The sequence below is a fragment of the Clinocottus analis genome, unplaced genomic scaffold (genome assembly GCF_023055335.1).
Source record: "Clinocottus analis isolate CAN_PGR_092001 unplaced genomic scaffold, fCliAna1.0.p SCAF_2, whole genome shotgun sequence".
Classification (NCBI taxonomy): Eukaryota; Metazoa; Chordata; class Actinopteri; order Perciformes; family Cottidae; genus Clinocottus; species Clinocottus analis.
Window position 1 is genome coordinate 21234023 of NW_027175931.1, and position 18777 is coordinate 21252799.

Sequence of the window (18777 nt, forward strand, 5' to 3'; positions counted from 1 at the left end):
GGGGAGGGGGGGGGGGCTCCTCGTGCACATCGCTGTCAAACACGCCCTCACTGAAACCAACGCCAGTTCAGCCACATGGTGCGCGTTCACGCTGACCTGCTTGGAATAAGCTCACACCTGTGATCTCTAGATAGCTACATACTAATTAAAAAAAAATAATCCACAAATTGCCATTCACTATTTAGCACACATGGTGTATAAACACGTTTAATAAGCTTAAAGCTTCCACTCTGTCCCTTTCTGGTTGACTGGCAGGTATTTCCTGCTTTGAGGCTAACCTTACTTAATTAGCTAGCACTAGTTAGCGTTAACCAATTTAGCAACCTGACTGGGTTAAAGTGACAGCTTAGCGCACATATCTCTTAGAAAAATTCACAGTAATTTCCCTGCTCTTACATTGCATCTTTTACTGTGTGCGATTAGGTAAACTTACCATATTCAATAAATATGTTGCCTTTGGCGAGTTAGTGTTCAGTTCGTAGCCAAGTAACTAACCCTTACATTAGTACTATATAATGCATAGCATTAGTTAGCAGTTTTGAACACTTAAAGAGGGGATTTGTTGCAGGAACTGGTTTTCTAGGTGTCAGATTGCGCTAATACTGCACTATAAATGTGATGTGACAAGGTATCTGGCTGGTTTGAGACCAACCCACACAGGTGTTTGTAATGTGTTTAATTACTTAGTTCACCCGGAGTGCTTGGATAAGTGTGAGGAGCAGGTGAAGGACACATTCCACACGGGAACTAATAAACATCATTTAAGTATAAGCGAAAGATCACCTAAATGAATGGTTTGCATGTGTTGTTGCATCAAAATCTTCTTCTGTCACACTTCCATCGACCAACATCTTGCATGAAGACTTGAGGAGTAGAGGGGAGGGGAGGAGGGTGGTCGAGACAAGTGACATAATGTTACTTTTATGACCATCAGCATTTTGGAAATTGTTCAATCTGGCATGACTAACCAATTACTTTATTTTAGGGCTTTTGTCCAGTTGGCCTGCTGCAGGCATAGCCTAATTTACTTAACCTTAAAATTTCGAAGGTCGTTTTCGGTTCAGGCTGTCCGACTAAAAGATCTTCAAACAATGGAAACACTTGTACCTTGTTCAAAAGTTGACTTTTCTTTCTACTTTCATCTTAAATTATTAGTTGGAAATTCATCTTTTTCACATTGTGTCTTTGTTTATTGCTCCAGAGAGATCTAAATAGTTAAAAGCTTATAGACAAATTATGTGGGTCTTTAGAGAAGCCCTTTCAAAGCACATCTGACAGCAGAAAAAGAAAACACCACAAAGCCCTTAAAAGATTAATTCAACTCCAGATGGACAAGAAATATAAAACATGGGTTTATTATAATGTCAAAATACTCTATGTAAGAAAAACAGACACGAGATGGTGGTATTAGGCTGACATTTAAGGTAGTGTTTATTAGATTTAAACAAAACTGTTCAAAAATATACTAAATAAATACAGAATTTCCTCTTTCTTCAGACATTTAATTTCTTTTAGAGAATTCTTAGAATTTCAGGTGGGAAAGAAATCTCAATCTCAATGTACACACCTGCAAAAGTCTTTGAGATGGAGATTAAATAGATTACAAACCAGATCACTCAAAAAAAAAGTCAAACAAAGTTAGCATTGCACTTCAATATGAACATTCATCTAAACATTGTCTATCAAAATAACATCTAGATTTTTATATTAAATACTATAAACATTTTGAAAACCAAATACAACTGAACTGAAATGCAGCATATAGCACTGAGCATTGTAGCAGAAACCCTCATTCATAGGAGATGGAAAAAAACCTCTTACTACATAATAAAGGGTCTAAGAAAAATACATAATGTATTAAACTCAAGTTTTACAGTTTTACAACACATTATTTGTACATCATAAGATGTTTGCAGGCACAATGGGCAACAGTGATTATACCTCATTTGAAACTGTATAACAGACACCTTGTCTGATTAAACAGTATCCTAAAATATTGAAAGATAGTATTTATTATTATTTATATATTCATCATTCATTCAAAGTATATAAATTGCACTTATAAACTCAAACACACAGATGCTTGACAAAGATTAGGAATGTTATTAGGGTCTAGTTAGTAACAATTAAATGCTGTCTTAGTAAAAAGAGCAGAATTAAACTGGTATCTCCCAAGTTAAGTAATAACTAAATGTGCCAATAAACTGTGTTTCCATGTTTTCATTTGAGTTATAATATCTGCCGTTTCTCTTCATTTATCCTATTTAACTTAAAGATTAAAGTGCTCTAGAGCTGTATCAAAGGATAGGATATGTATATAACAGTAGTTGTATTGTAAATATAGATGTTTTTTGTAAATAATGAATATTCAGTTTATAAAATGGCTGAGGGAATCAGGGTCAGGGCACTATCAGCTATTTGCCCGATTTCTCCACTTGCTTTCCAGTCTGTGGTTTCTCCTGAAGCTTGTAGTCTTCCAAAATGGTCTGTGCCGTCTGCTTGCCAGTCCTTTTCACCACAGCTTTGATCCCCAGGTTGTCAACATTGAATGCAGTGAGTCCGACATTAATGGCAGAATTGACAGCATGGTCTGTGGCTTGTCCTGCTGCAGACCCGTACCTTTATCAGAAGTCAGATTGGGTGAGAGTTTAGAGCAAGAAGTGAGAAACAGAAGGATTTGGGGAGAAATAATTAATATGTAGTGCAAGGACAGCAAAGATGCCATGCTGAATGTAAATTTTAGTGCGATGATTTCACCCATGCAAGTGCACAAGCTTAAATTAAAGACATTCTAACTGCCAGAATCTGAATACTTCTGATCCCATTAGTTGACCAATCAAGCACTTTCCTTAAAATACTCTCTACACAATATCCAGAGCATTGATATAGCATCACACACGTAAAGATGCATGGAGAGTAATGTCTGCCTGAGCTGAGAATTAAGTTGCTCTCCCTCTGTGTGCGTTGTAACCATAGCTTCTCTGTGCTTCTTTGTTTACAGAGCTGGGCAGGGTGTGCATGTGTTTTACTTCATGTGAACACTACTACTTGGAAGCTGCCGCTCTGCGTTGAGCTCATATGTTGGTTACAGCTGATATCGCCTTCCCAACCGGCAGCATAAAGGTAAACAATGTTCGCTCTTTCCACATTGTTGACATAATTTGCTCAGCCGTCTCAAAGTTGAGAACTGCATGGAGGCAATAGAAATGCTTCGAATTTCGCACTGAGCACCTTTTAAGGTATGAATTGATAAATGGCTATCAACTTATACTATTTAACATGATAATCACCCAACCATAGGAATAAATCATCCGCTAAATTGTGGCGATATTTTGCTTATAATTGAAACATGTCGCATCAATACATACAGTATAGGAGGATATTAAAATCAGGGGGGACAGAAAAGTTAGCAGTTGTGAAATTTCCAGTCGAAACAATTAAAGAAATCAGTGAAAAGCAGCACCATAATGTGAATGGCTCAGGGAAGGGAAATAGATTGGCACAGCATTAAGACTTGCGAGCGCCAAATCATTAAGAAAAAAGAAGGCATATCATGCTTGTATGGGTGGGAGGTAAATAGCTGTGTGAAATTAGGAAAAATTACACTTGTTTTCAATAGGTGAGTCAATGATGTTTTGTAGGCCCCTAAATCTGCAAAGTAAATCGAAAAGGGAAAAAAGTGAGTGCACATTTAGTTCTGTAACGTATAATGTGTAATGCAAGAGGCCATTTGCAACATACACATCACAAACCGTCACAAACCTGTTTAGTGAGCAATGGTGAGAAATCATGTTAAGTGACAGTGGTCAGCTAAGTAATCAAACGAGACGGGCAGACTTACTTATGTTTTACGGTGGTGACGGTCTCTGATGCAACACTCGTAGTAATGTCCTTTGCTGCTATTTCCAAACCGGTCCACATAGTCGCAAATCCTGAGCAAATACACAAAATACAAAACATGTTGGGCACATCAAGGACTTCACTTATAATAATTCCCTCTTGCAGAGTATTAAGTACTCTACCTTGCACTCCACTGGCAGCCACCACCATAGCTCCATCAATGTTGGAACGCCCATCCTTATCTTTCTTCATAGACTCTGGGATCAGCTTGCCTCCGTGTTTTTTCACGTGTGGCGCCAACTCTCGACCCACGCAGCCGGCGACCATGCACACTCCGTCCACTGCGGTAACACAGCATTACTCAATTAGAGGTCCAGTGCCAAATAAATCACACAGGCGAAGTAAAACATGCCGACCGGGGATGCCTCAGTCACCTAGAAACTGGCTGACTTTGACAGCTCCTCCTGTCGCTTGCTTGGCCACATGGAGGCCTTTGGTGACTGTGGGGCTGACGTGGGTGGGTTTGTCCTCTGGGGTGATGTGTTCTCGGAGTTTAGATGCCCCTTTGTGAATGGCTTTGCCTGTGAACTCGGCTCCTTTCACCAGGCCCCAGCTTAGCCATGACGCACCTGATAGGACAACAGGATCAGACAAGGCTAGTCTTTCCTCGCGAATCGTGAACAAACAAAAGCATTAAGACGTTTCGGGGGAAGATGCGGTTTGACCTCACCTGTCAAGATCCCACTTGCCACCTTTTCACTCCACTCAGGCAGCGTCTTCTCCTCCTCAGATACCGTTAGTGTGTTATCCTCAGGTGGAGCGATGGACACCTTCTGACTGAGGTTAATGGCATCTGCAGTTTCATCTGGAGCCTAAATTATAAAGACACATTGTTTAATCAAGACAGACCATAAGCCACCGTATGATTTATACCTGCTTGTCAGTCATAACTTCGGACAACTTATCTGCTACATTATGCAACATGTACATATCTCCGTTCAAATGCTTGTCTCCAAGTAACCGCCCATTCAAACAGCAGATCCTCTCATTATTCTGGGCTTGTCGTTACAATGCACTATTTGTTTGCGACAAAGAGATTGTCAAAGCTTTCTGTGCAGTCTGCAGACAGTATCCCTTTGTGCTAGAAAACCTCCAATCTTCTACTTGATCCAAAAAAACTAAAAAGTGCATACTTGCTGATAGGGAATTACGTCCATCAGAGAAGATAAGTAGCCCGATTGTATGCATCAAAAATGACCTTGTTTGGCATCTATCCAAGTCGGCGTCTCCCCCGTCATCATGGCTGAACTGGCACTTGTCTTTCAGCTGAAACTCTACGGTTGTTCTAACTGCTGCAGATAAGAGCATTATGACTGATTAATTCCGCTCACCTGTCTGTCTCAAATCCCCACAATGCTGAGGCAGGGGTAATTTGGAGAAGTGTGCCAGCTCAGAAGTAAGGCAGACCAAGAGTTTCATGCAAGGCCAAAACAATGAAACCGTTATGTTCTGTTAGTCTGTAACCTCAGAGTATCACGTAAGCAGTAACTACAACCTTTTCATGGAGGAATAGATTTAGCATCTGCAGTGTTTGCAATGATTACATAATGTTTTAGTGATGGTTTGAGGAGTGGAGGTTGTGGACTGTCAAACAGCAATGAAGTTACAAGGCTAACAGTAGCACTATTTTTGTGCATGTATTATGTCAGTCTGCACTTTCATCTGCATCTCCTCACAGAATTTCAAAACCCCAAAAATATATAGTCATGTGTGAGGACAAATCTAAATATAACATCTAACAGCTTAAGGCATTCTGGTACCACATTAACATCATTGAAAATTTAGACTGATGAGTAGGATCCCAGCTTTCCAATAGTATGCAAAATTGAAGTTGCATCTACTGTCACATGACTGCGACTCCTGATCTCTAACCTCAGTCTCATTTGCATGAAAGAGTTTAAAGCCAAAAGGTATTGTGAAACAATTCTTTGGTGACTTCAAATACTTGTGTATGTATAAGTTGATGTGTATGGTAATTAGCTGCTGGTGACTTGTATTGATATATATCTATTCAAATATATTGCTGCAATTAGTTTTAAAACTTGTTGTGTTTTCACAAAACTGACAGCACAGCGACAATGACCTGAACTCGGAGATCTGTATTCTGGGAGAGCACGTCCTGGAACAAGTCTCTGTCTGCAGCAGGAAGCTCGGACGACAACACCACCCCTACAAAATAGCCTGGAGTTGGCGCCATCATGTCCGGAAACATGAACACACCAGTGTTACACAACAACACTGGTGAGTTCATGGCCATGAGCGGGTATAGCCAGTCACACACCTGGAAGGAAGTAAAATAAAAAAGGTAAGAGAAATAAAGAAGGCAAGAGCTGAAAAATGTCATGACAAATGGTTAAATGTGTGTCATGATATAATGATGTGAATCAGCCCAAAATGTACAATGTATTTCTGAACTATGAAAGAAAATACTATAAACATGAATATTGATTTTGCCATGAAGTCAAATATAAGAGGGGTAAAGAGCTCTGTAATGAGGCCGGTCTGAAACATAGGTTTCCAAATATAACTTCAAAATGACAAGCCTTGCATTTCTAATGGAGATTCTACTGAGTGCGACACAGTGAACCGTTATAGAGACAAACCAGAGCACACTGTCCCCCTTTGACTGCTGCATGTCTAACAAGATTATAGGGCATAACAGTGTAAGCAGGGTTTAGATAATCACTTGCACTCATGTGAATCACTGATGTCACCCGCAGGCAACAGCACCTGGGAAATTCCCCAATGAAGAGTCACATTTCAGTCTCATGATCCACTGGTGTCAGTGTAATGGCTGTTAAAACAGCATTGAATAGATAATGCCTCAAAAAAAAGAAAGAAAAAAAAAGTAAATAAGATATTATAATAAGTATTTATGTTGTCTTTTTTTTAAAAGCCTGAGGTGATTCCTTCTCATAGCGTCATGGAATTCCTTGTCTATGACCTCTACGTATACGTAAAAAAATCCTGGTTGGATTAAAAGTGGTCAGCAAACAGGCTGCAAACAACAGACCACAACATTAAGCCGTGCCTGTGAACCTTCGCTATAAACTGAACGATAACCCTCTTCAATGTAGGTGTTTTTGTAGTGCTGCTAGATTTGATTGCATCCGATTGTACAAGTGTAACTATTTCACTGTGTATTTTCAACACTATACGTATACTGTGGAAAAGCGTCTGGTGGCATTACATGGGTGCAAAGATCAACATAGCCCAATTTAGCATTTAGATTACAATAAGTTTTATTTTTATTTGAATTTCTTCTAAGATCATCTTAGTTTTCTTGATGTGGCACATGTTCATTTTGAGCAGGTCATGACTAAGGTACTATCTGTGTCCAATTTTGAGCCAGTAATGATCCTGATTTGGGAATTCCCAGGTGGACGACGTCATACCCTTGGGTTTAAGGTACCAAGTAAATAAAAGTAAATAACGCTCACATGATCATGTCCATGGAGCGAGGGAAAGAGATCATTAACAAGCCTATCACCTCCTGCTGATGATGATTCACAGTCAAGCATCTTACAAATTCAGGTGAAAGGGCACAAAAAAAGACTGGTGACACTGCAGTGTTGACATTTCACTGCACTACTCGCATCAGAAGGGCATAAGGGTTGCATGTCTATATCTATATCAAAGGCTTGCACATTTAGTCCTTACAGGCATTATACCAGCGAATGGTTAGATGTGCTGAAATCTTTATTTACTCTTACTTGCAAAAATGCTGGTGGTCGGTTGGGCATCCTGTCTTCATGGTCACTAGTAAACTTCACCAGCCTCAGGTAGCCGGGGTATGATGGGGCACTCACTTGCCCTTCAGGCGTGACAAAGAATATCTGCACCCCATGAGGGATGTACACCAGCTCCTCTCCATCTTCACCCACACTCTGGAGAGATGGCGTCGAGTTAGATGTACGGCTGTAGAATTCATCCCCAACCGATGCCAGCTCCCCTGCATCTGTTCCATACGAGACCGATAAGTGTCCGTCAGCCGCCTGAGGAGAGTAAGCCGGAGGCTGTTCGGCTTGAACAACAGCCGCTGAGAGAGGTAGACCCTCAATGGGGCATGCAGGCATGCCTCCTACGGCTCCTCCCGCATAGCCAGGAGCACAAAGTATGTTTGGTGGAGCTGGCCTCTTTGGCTTGTTTTGGGTAGGAAGCTTTGGATAGAGACCTTTTTCAGACTGGTTTGTGGCATCAGTGTCAGGCTCTTTGCTAATGTTCAGTGTAGGGGCAGAGCCAATGTCAGAGCTCGTCTCTATTATCGCCAGCCGAGTGGTGATGTTGTTCAGCGTCTCCTCCATCTTCTTCTGCATCTGTCGGGCCGATTCCCAGGAGCTGCCGACGCACTCCTCGCCCCGTGAAGGCACACTGATGGCCCTGAGAAGGTGCTGTCGCCCTCGCTTGTACAGCTCCAGAGCCTGCGTCTTGTTTCCAGCTTCATCGACAGTGAGTCCTTTATTGATGCACTCAAAGGCCCTCTCGTAGCCGTCTTGGATCACTTGAAGTCTGGCATTGTCGAAAGCATCTTGTTTAGCCTTCTCCATTCCCTCTGAAATGACACTTACAATTAGCTTCATTTACAATGTGTACATCCATACAAAAATTGCCTGACAATGATGAGGGTCGGGGTTGGTCACCACAAGTAGAGTTTAACACATTTCATAATACTTAAAGTTACTTATCATGCTTCTTTGACGTGAGTTATACTACTGCTCAATTTAATTCGGCCCCAGTTATGAGATAATCTCACCACAACCTTTAGCCATATGTCACGTCACTCGAGAGGGACACGAGGGTAACCGAATGTGGTTTTTTTTAGTCACTTTACCTTAATAACTCTCTCGTTATGTGCTTCGCTTTGTCAGGTAAAAAAGAAGTCGCAGTAGTAGAGAAGGCTAATGTTGATGAGAAAGTTCACAACTCAAACTACCAACAGCTCGTCTTTGAGTTTGACGTTACATAAGCTCAGCGGTTAACCTACGTCATAGTACCAGCAGCTCGCTACATAGATATAATACGGACGAGTCGTATTATTTGCAAACGTTTCATTAGCTAGTGTGCACGAAGGCTAGCCCCTTGTTTGCTAACGGTACCTCAGTTTACCCCAGTGAGCAGCAATATCCGACGATAATCTCAGTCAATCAGCTAGCTATCGTGTAGCTGTCTACCGAGCAACGTTTACTGAAGCAGCTTCTTCCGAAATAAAGTTGTTCATGAATTACCAATATACAGTAGTGACGTTACACACTACTCTCCACAAAGTATCGTCACAGGACGTATCGTTGCTTCTGCTCAACACGACAAAACAACTTTAACTTCGAGCGTCAGCTTTACTTTTGTTTTATTTTGAAACTATGTACCGGAAGTGCTAGCATAGCTGCATCAACGGAAGCTGGACTAAACATTTGTCTCGACTGCCATCATGTGGCCACCTGGAGAAACTGCATCTGTCACTGTGGCCACAGAGCAGAACATAAACAGAGTGGTGCAGGATCGTGTCCCTAACATAGACCGCTTCGCCTAAAATCAAGGAATAAATAATAGAGAATATTGTACTTTTCTTGATACCTTTCTTAACATATTCTAGAGAGATGTTGAGTTGACTCCCTCCTCTGAGCAAAAGGAATAAATACAACAACATTACATTTATCAAGTCAGCGTCAATGTGGGTCTGGAATGTGGACATCTCCAGGCTTTTATTTTTTCAAATATGTTTTGTGGAGTTTGCGTTTACTGGATGAATTCAGCAACACGTAACGGAAACGAGGCAAGAACAGGTTTTACAGCTAGAACAGTTCGTTTTATATTTAATTTGCTCAAGGCATTAGATCAATCGTTGTGTGATTAGAGTGATAAAAGGTTCAAAACGGGATATATAATCATCAACATACTCCTGTACTGACGCTACTTTGGCTAATGTGTTGCAGTTCGTCATTGTAGCCACTGGGAGGCAGTACGCATAAACGACGAGTTTATTTAAGATCATGAGTATTTACCCCCTCCAGCGGTCAAAGCGAGAAACTACAACAACATTAAATTGATCAAGCCAGTGTCTATGGCAGCAAACTACTACTTCTGGTAAATTCTTCAAAAATAAGTTGACCAAACTGAAGTTATTGGAAGTGAAAGTACACAGTTAGTGGAGGATGATGGCAAAGCAATAAGTTATTCTGTTTGTATATATACTATTTCAATTAATGTGGATTATTTACTGTTTTTTTTTACTATCTTGTATTGCTTACTTATAATATTTTTATTGATCTTGTTTCTTTTTTACTCTGTCTACTTTTCCCTATGCTTCTGTAATCTCGCAAATGTCACCACTTCGTGACTAATAAAGGATTATAATAGCTTGTTTTATCTTGTCTGATCTTATTTGTTTAAGAGGTGTACTGTCCACTGTAAACACACTCATATTCAATAGACATACTGTTTGGGACGTAACATGACTGCAATGTCACTGCATCACATACAGTATAATAACATATGATAACTTGACCATTTAGTTTTCCATGAAGATAAACACAATGTCTTCCATGGCTAGTCAATAGCTGATAACGTAATCAGTTAAGGCATTACTATAGAAGTGGCGTCAGATACATGTAAATTAGCTTACTTAAATCCAAAGAAAAAAACGGTTTAACACTGCATTGTTAAGATATTTCTTTGTGAGCACCACATGTATATACCACATATGTATACTTCATAAATAATGAGCTGCATCAGCTTGTGGTTTTGTTTAAATTATAGATCAACACAATACCGAAGAGAGTTATTACAAGGAGTGGGGTACTGATGGATGACTATATTCTGCAGAGGGCGCCAAATCCTATCCTTATTGGAGAGATCTGCCGAGACTTGGACACGGAGGAAAGAGAGAATGGTGGTTATACTACCGTGGGCTCAAGTTTATCAACATCTTTTATAACCCTCATAATTCAAGCATGTGCATGGAAATAAATAGGCGTGCTTGGTATAAATGTGCCACTAATTACATTTAATCACCAGCATATGGGCATTAAACAGAGCGGGCTAGAGACCTTTAAAGTCAAATAAACATGCATAATCTACGACGCACTTCTTTTTACAACTTTTCATGTGCCTATTTTATTATTGTGGCTGTCACCACTTTGTGCTGAGTCCACATAGTTGCTGTGAGCCTGAAGGCATGTGATAAACATCAGTCTCATCCCCATATTGACAAATTCCAAGCATACATCCGGGACAGATACCAGAGCCGAGGGACCAGACTGGACACGCTCTTCGCGTATGATGAGGTCATACAATAGTGCTTTAGCTCATGCATATGTTATGTTATTTCACTATATGATACCAAATCATATTGCTAGTTCCCGTCCGAGACAAAGCATGTCCATTTGTAAGGCATCTAAGATCTTACAATGCGGGTGCCCGTTACCTTTTTAAATTACTTTTGTGCATATTGTCAACATTTTAGGACAAAGTAAGTAAAAGACAATTTGTTGATGACTCTCCTTAGAATACTATTATTTAATTAATTGATTATACTGCCAGTATATTGCATATCTTCATATTGTTACCTATTTTTTTAGCTGAACATCTATAAGGAGGTTTTACATTTCCTAAGGAAATAAATAACAACAAATGTCTGGATCTGAAACAAGCTGCGAAGTACTCTGTCTTTCATAACTGTTAGTGTTCACATATGAGCAACATATGAGCCTTTCAAGGTTTTGCAAGGGTGGTTTATTTGAGATATATAGAAGCCATGTGGTTTCAAGATGACATTAAAATACTAATACTAATGTTCACTTTTACCAGTGTTAAAGAAACCACAGACTATCGTAATAGCTGCACTGTTACAAGTTGATACCATGACCTCTGTAAGTTCTGCTCATTGTTGTTGCTCTTTATCAACAGTTGCCTCACAAATAAGCCACTTTAAGATTTCATATAAACAAAAAACAGCCTGTCAGCATTCCTTGTGCAAATGAGCAGACTCGATTCAAAATGAGAAACAGAAGTTTTTGATGGAAAATATTGATGTTTGTAATTTTTAGCATAGATACAAAGTTCCAACAACTAATGTCAAATTCAACTTTGAATTAAAAACATGCTTTGCTTTAGTCTTTGCATCAACTGCAGTGGTCACTTGTAATTTATGTTGCAAGTATTGACTTATTCATAGCTCTTTGGGTAAACCCAATAAAAGAGCTATTAACATAACAAAGAAGCTATGTCACTGTATTGCCATGTGAAGTTAATAACTGAAAAAAGCACCATGATTACACACATGATGAAATCGATATAGAGCCACATACGCTGTCATTAAAAGTATTCTATCAACAAATGTACGGAGAAGCAATGTGTGTAATTATGGAAATCCCTGCGTCTCCTGTTTGTGAGATAAACTGATGTATTAAAGGGTGCTGGGGGAAGATATATTGTAACTATAGACAGAACGGGGTAGAAAGTATACAACAGGACAGAGGCGAAAAACAGACGATTCCAATTAAGGCTAGTGTCAAAACTCAGCTTGTCTATTTTCCCTACTGAAGCTTAAAAAAAAAAGAGACAGGAACTGACAAAACAGGGCAGCTGTGTCCTTTGTCTCTCATTTTGTTATATGTGAGACACATTTGCATACCTCTTGAATTACGCACACCTAATAAAACCCACATAAATGAATGCAGTGCCTAATAAACATCAGAACCTCAAATTCCAGATTCCCCTCAACTGTCCGCTGAGGCTCATCATTTGGTAAGTTATTATCCCCACAGAGTTCAGGCTGGTTACACATATCTTCTTAAGGAACCAAATATGTGGTCACCCTAAAGCAAGTCCACAAAAACTGCTCAACTGAAGAATCCTGTTTCAAATAATATTCCAGTAGTTGTTTGATAACTTTTCTTATGTTGAAGTGAAGAGACGCGTCACAGGATGTAATTATTAGGGTGTAATCATTCCTAGTGCCATTGAGAGAAAAGGCTTAAAGGAATAGAGTATCAGACTCAGACTGACGGAGACGGTTAGAGTTGAGCTCTAAAGTGTTGCCTCAGGTTATCCTATAGGCATAACTCATCTTCAGCTTGAAAAGGTATGATAACAAATGTGAAGACCCTCCATTAATCACAAGGTACATACATATAGTATGAGAAATGACAGATGGGTGTTAGAACTTTTCAATGGCGAAAAGCTTTTACGGAGGGTAAATAAGGGTTCATAGTTCTCAGTTGACAAAATAGGACTGGATCATGCTCTCCAGTAAACCTTTTTCTGCCCCGTGATTTATGGGCACAGAGATACTGTTCCTTTCTGATTCCAAGAAGCTGCGTCTGGAGCGATCATTCTCAAGCTATATTCAATATTTGGAAAAACAGACTGTCCTCAGAGCAACTGCTGTGTCTGATTGAAAGTGTACAAATATAGAGTGGGGTAAGTAATCTGAAACAGTCTTGTACTCGGAGTAATTAAGTAAAACATGAAGGTAAACCTTTAAGTGCTTGCTCATAATAAATAAATAATTATATAAAAGTTTCTCCAATAAATCCCAAAGCTGTTAAAAAGTAATGAGCTTTACCAGAGGCTATAGTATGTCCTTCCAGCAATCTGACAGCACTGCACACAAGCACTTTACTTCAGGCAAAATGACAAAGATAACTGACGTCAATTGCAATAAAAAAAGGTATGTTTCCCATAAACATCAACTTCAACAGGTTGTTGTGCCTGGACATACTTTAGGTTCAGAGATATTAAAGTAAATGTTGCCACTGTTGTGGCTGGTTTCTGTGGTCATACATTTATAATAACAAGAAAAAATATTGAGGACGGTGGCAGTTTAATTTGTGTCCATGCAAAGCTCAACTAGTAAATTGTGGCCACATGGTTGTAGCTTAAGTATAATCTTAGCAACATGATATTTACATAAGATGTACGACTCTGTTTAAACTTCCAGTCTAGAGCGGTAAGTGCAGTAGAGACGCTATCTTCAACCCACTAAAGCTCATAGAAATGTGCTTATTGCATTTGCAAAACAGGAACTGCACTAACATAAACTTATGTAATGGCTTTGCCTCCAGCTGGTCTAATGAACCACATATCCTTTTCAAAAACTAAAAAGTTACAATACAAATGATCCTTCATCTGAGTGAAGTTCTGAGTCAGGTCAAATGCCATATTTGCATGTTGAATGTGTGTGAACCTCAAGTCCCTGGCGATACTGGAAATATATCAAGTAGATGAGCTGTACTAATAACAAAGCCAGTCATGGAAGATTCAAAAACACATGCAAACATCATTGGTACAGTTTCCCAAGACAGTAAAATATCATTGGCAGGAAAGTGTGGGAAGAAGGTCAAGCAAATCGGATCGGCTACATCAACATCAAGACAGACAAAGGATCTAAAAGACAGAAAGATTAGTTACATAACAAGGGTTTCTCTTGCATTAACTCGATTTAAATCTGTAGAAAACTTCCTTTATATATAAAGATCTTTTTGTAAAACATTATATGTTTTTTTTAATGAAGCAGAATACAGTAAAATGTTTAAAACAGAAGCCCCTCATGGGGGTACATTACTGAAGGACTCTCTCAGTCCAAGCATCCCTAAACAAAAAGAAAAGATACCTCCATTATCATCATAACTGACAAGTTATATAAAATGTCAAGTTTTTTCAGCATCATTATCAGAATGCAGCATAATATAGTAGGGATTTATTGAAAGAGAAAGTAGACCGAAGCAATGTCCAAAAAAGAGCATTGAGCCACAATACAGCCTCCAACACAAAGATACACTTTGAGGTGGGGTTTCTTAATGTTGCCTGTTTCTGATAGCAGATGTGCATAAATACTAGTCAAATGTATGTATAACTCATATAGCATAACCCACAATTTAGTTAAGTATCCAACACAAATCTTGCTGTCACCACTTGTCTCAACACATCATGAATCACAACACCCTTGGCTTCATTTCCATGAGTGGAAAATAGAGATATGTTCAGCAGGCCAGCACAAAGAAAGGAATTCATCAGCTGCATGTAGGTGTGGATCTCTATATTGTCTTATCTCAAGGGTACAATTAAAACAATTGATTCTCACTGCAGCGACTGACACGACTTGACATTCAAAAATTCATACATTGAAAAATGTATGAATAACATGGCAGAAGCAGGTTTTAAAGGCATTATAATCCAATATGTACCCTATAACCAGTTATGGTTATGGTTGACTCTAAAGTACTGTGCTGAATCACACAAAATTACATTTCGAGATCTCCTATCTCCTGAAATTTCCCACAGAGATTTAAAGTTTAAAGTCCCAAAGCTAAAAATGATTGTGTGTATTGTTGCATCACTCGGATGTTTGACCTATACGGTGTAGGATGATGTCCTGTATGTGCAGTCAGCAGAGTTTGAAAGTGGAAGGCCACTTTCAACTTGATCTGCCGAAGGGGGAAAGTTTCTCTCTGTTCACATTAAATCTAAGTTTATGGCCTGTATATACAAGCAGGAGTTTGTGTCCTCATACAACCAGTTTGGCAACCAATCAAAGACCAACATGCAGCTTCCAGAAGTGTAGTGTGCAAACTCAAAGCGTCCAGAGCACAGACACGGAATAGACCGTTAAATGAAGTAGGAGTCATCTTTTATCTCGCACTTGGACTTTTGCAGTCAGTTACATATCAGAGGCAAATAACCAAATTTAAAGCAGATACCTTTTTGTGTACATCTCAAAACAAGTCTAAAGAGGACCTTTAAACATTTCACCACATATTTAATTACGCTCGCTGTCTCCAATGAGGTATTCATTTCCAAGTGATCAGTTTTTATGAAAATTCTAAATTTATTGTGCATTATTTTGTACACAATTTCCAGCAATTTCCAGTTCCTTTGAAGACTCTTTCTTGGACTCAAAATACACTGTGGGTTTAAATCATGGTTCAAAACGCCATATGGGATGATGGCTGCGGTCCATGATGAGGTGAGTTCAGGCATAAAACATAATGCAAATCTGCTCCTTTCACCTCAGGTACTCTACAGAGAAACAACTTTTGGGGATTGTTTTTCTTTCATGTTATAAAGTATAGTTTATGATTCAGTTAGTTGGCAAGATTATGATATCGTTTACTTTTTTGTGTGCGTCCATGAAGTTTGCCCCCGTGCAGGGATGAAGACACACCGAGCCAAGTCCCAAAGCATCATACCTCTCCAGGCTGGACAGAGAGGAAACGGCAGACGGGAAATCTGAACCACGAGGCACAGGGAATCCCGTCTACGTGGCTCATGACTCCCAGGAATTGCTGGAGGAGGGGAAGGGGAGTGTTGTTGGCGAGCGAACTGATCTTGAAGGAACAGAGTGAAATATTGCCTTCCCACACCTGTAACCAGCAGCAAAAACAAAAGCCTGATGAGTAGCCTGTGATGAACAGTGATTTGACTGTGAACCTGTGCATTATTGGCTTAGTTATGAATTCACGTGCAATGTATAGTTTTAAACACAATTCCCTGAGGTACTGTGTCTTAGTATTCAGAGTTTCCTTTCTCTGTATACGTTCATAAATCTATTCTGTTGCATTGTAACTGTCAACAAAACAAAGCGGTATACTTGGTTTTGACTGAAAATAAAAAAGACATAATAATGTAATTTAGTAAAAGTTATTGTTTTAAGAGACTTCGAGCATCTAAAGAGTTACATTTCCCACTATGCAACTTGATAGCCTTCCCTAATGCAAGGTATTATTCCTCCACGCCCCGAGACATTAGAGAGATATGTTTATCAAAGGGTCAAGCAGTTATTGGGTATTCTATAGCGAGGCAGAAAGTAAGAATGGTGAGGTTGTTGTGGAGGATGAGCATGTAACTCCTCAGACTTTTATGCACGAGATTTAAGTTTGTTTCCTGTTACATACCTATAGTTCATTTTTGACATTGTTTTAACTGTAACACAACTGTTCACTGATCATGCATCAGGTGTTTTATTTGCCTTTTATGTTGCTGTTCCCATTTTATTTACAATAATCATTCTTTTGTAACCTTAACCATATTATATTTGTTATGTGCAGTTTTTGTAGAAACTGAGGATTCCAAATCATTGGCATTGAATGTATTAAGGTGGTTTTGCAGAAAATATTGACCGTCTTGCCTGGCAATAGGATGGAAAACGTTGCATTCAGTGACAAATAACCATGGTCTTGATATGTAAAAGCCGTTGAATGCCCCCTTAAGCTACTGAATTGTTCATCTACTTCCCGATAATGTTATCTAATGATATTAGCCAAAAGGTAAAAGTTGTGAGAAATAATATTTTGAGGAGGAGTTACATCACTAAGTGATTCGACAGGTAATTTTACACCATCTGGATACACCATTTAGATACACACTTGATCACTGCACTGCAGGTCTTCCTGTGGCAGCGGGATATGCCGGGATGTTTTCCATGAGGGTGAGGGTTTAAAAAAAAAAGAGAAAAAAAAGATCTTAAACCTGTGCATGGTCTGTCGGCTATGCTATAATTAACAGTGTTGCTCTTTTCTAATAATAATACATTCCCTTGCTGTCACTAGAGCCAAGAGTGCTCACATAAATATCCTGTTAAAATAAAGTGTGTCATGCCTCCCATGTCCAATATATGTCTGCAACGCAGGAGGGAAAGCAACGTGTTCATTTTCAAACTAGACTTTCTACATTCATATTTAGACAAGTGACCAAATTCTTCTTTAAAGCACTAAAGTAGCAATAAAAAGCATTTACTAGCTGTTGAACTTCATTCTAGGTTGAAAAGGACAGTGAAACAGTAACGATAGAAGATAATACCAACAAGGCTTCCAGACTGCCATTTAATTTACTGTATAAATTACCATTTGATGACCTGCAATGACCTACAGTATAAACTAATTCTGCAGGCTTTAGACATCCTCATTGTGACAGGGCTCATGACAAGTACAGGCAATTTAACATTTTTTGGGTTGGCCCAGGTATCGAAAGATGTTCAACCTGAAGGTGATTAATTGCTTTTTAACCAGATTGATTTTGATCATCGTATCCTCAGGTGTCCTTTCATCGGCACGCAGAAGCTTTCTGCTGTCAGCCGTCCGGTAATAAATCCAAATGTGTCAACAGTTCAAAAGCCCAACTGCACATATGGTGAATGGAGTTCAGAAGAAATGCATCATTGGTAAACAAGTGGTAACAATGGTAACATGTGTTGAAAATAAGAAAAATGCAGCAACTGGATCTTATTCTATCAGAGAACTTATAAACATATGACACTACATGAAAGTTGTCCTTGTTTTTGTCTTTGGAAAGATTTAAGATTTAAGCATTTCAGTCCAGTTGGACTGCAGATTCCAAGTTGGATAACTTTTGTCCAACACATGTCCCTCATGTGCCTGTGTTGGACAAGCTGTCAGGCAAGCTGTTGTTGATCCCTCCTGTGCATTGAGCCTGCAATGGAATTTAAGGGAAAACATGATACTGCAGCTGCAGGTGGTAAAATTGCGCATATTGTTTTTTGTGGTCTCTCCGTCTTAAGATAATGTATTACAGTATAGTTCAGCACTGAGAGAATATATTCATGTGAGGTGCAAAATCATATACGATAGGAACACTCCCAGTGACATCTTCAAAAGAAATTAAACAGAACAACTTTGAGTAGAAACATTTTGGGAAACAGATGAGGGGGAAAGTTCATTATGTACCGATAAAAGGCTTAGTTTGAAAAAAAAAAAAATCTGAAATGTACAGAAAGGCCGGTCCAAAAGCACTTGTCCATAAGCACTCAATCAATCTTACATTTACGTGTATAAAGCATAATGAAATTACACATGTTTTAATATATGCTATATAAATCACAGTATCATCAAAAAACAGAAAGATTGTGTAGGGAACATGACTTTT

The 18777-nt window shown here is 39.1% G+C and overlaps 1 protein-coding gene across 5 annotated transcripts; it reads right to left on the minus strand.

Moving 5' to 3' along the window:
• Positions 1-1405: 1405 nt before the first annotated feature.
• spartb (spartin b) lies at positions 1406-9252 on the minus strand. Of its 5 annotated transcripts, none has more exons than XM_068584576.1 (8): positions 9126-9252; positions 7614-8452; positions 5984-6181; positions 4571-4712; positions 4275-4469; positions 4023-4181; positions 3842-3932; positions 1406-2619 (listed from the first exon to the last, which is right to left on the minus strand). In XM_068584576.1, exons 2-8 carry the CDS (start codon positions 8445-8447, stop codon positions 2415-2417), a joined length of 1824 nt encoding a protein of 607 aa, XP_068440677.1. In that variant the 5' UTR covers positions 8448-8452; positions 9126-9252; the 3' UTR covers positions 1406-2414. The 5 variants fall into 5 exon arrangements, with proteins under 5 accessions (XP_068440677.1, XP_068440678.1, XP_068440680.1 ...); XM_068584577.1 differs by lacking the exon at positions 9126-9252 and adding an exon at positions 8997-9119; XM_068584579.1 differs by lacking the exon at positions 9126-9252 and adding an exon at positions 9007-9109.
• Positions 9253-18777: the final 9525 nt, after the last annotated feature.

What these genes read in the sequence shown, in the direction of transcription:
- spartb (XM_068584576.1), bottom strand. Translation starts at nt 8,447, where the DNA reads ATGGAGAAGGCTAAACAAGATGCTTTCGACAATGCCAGACTTCAAGTG. An exon ending in GACCACCAGCATTTTTGCAA is followed by an intron (nt 6,182 to 7,613) that starts GTAAGAGTAAAT and finishes ACTTCCTTCCAG; the next exon opens with GTGTGTGACTGGCTATACCC. An exon ending in ATACAGATCTCCGAGTTCAG is followed by an intron (nt 4,713 to 5,983) that starts GTCATTGTCGCT and finishes TTTATAATTTAG; the next exon opens with GCTCCAGATGAAACTGCAGA.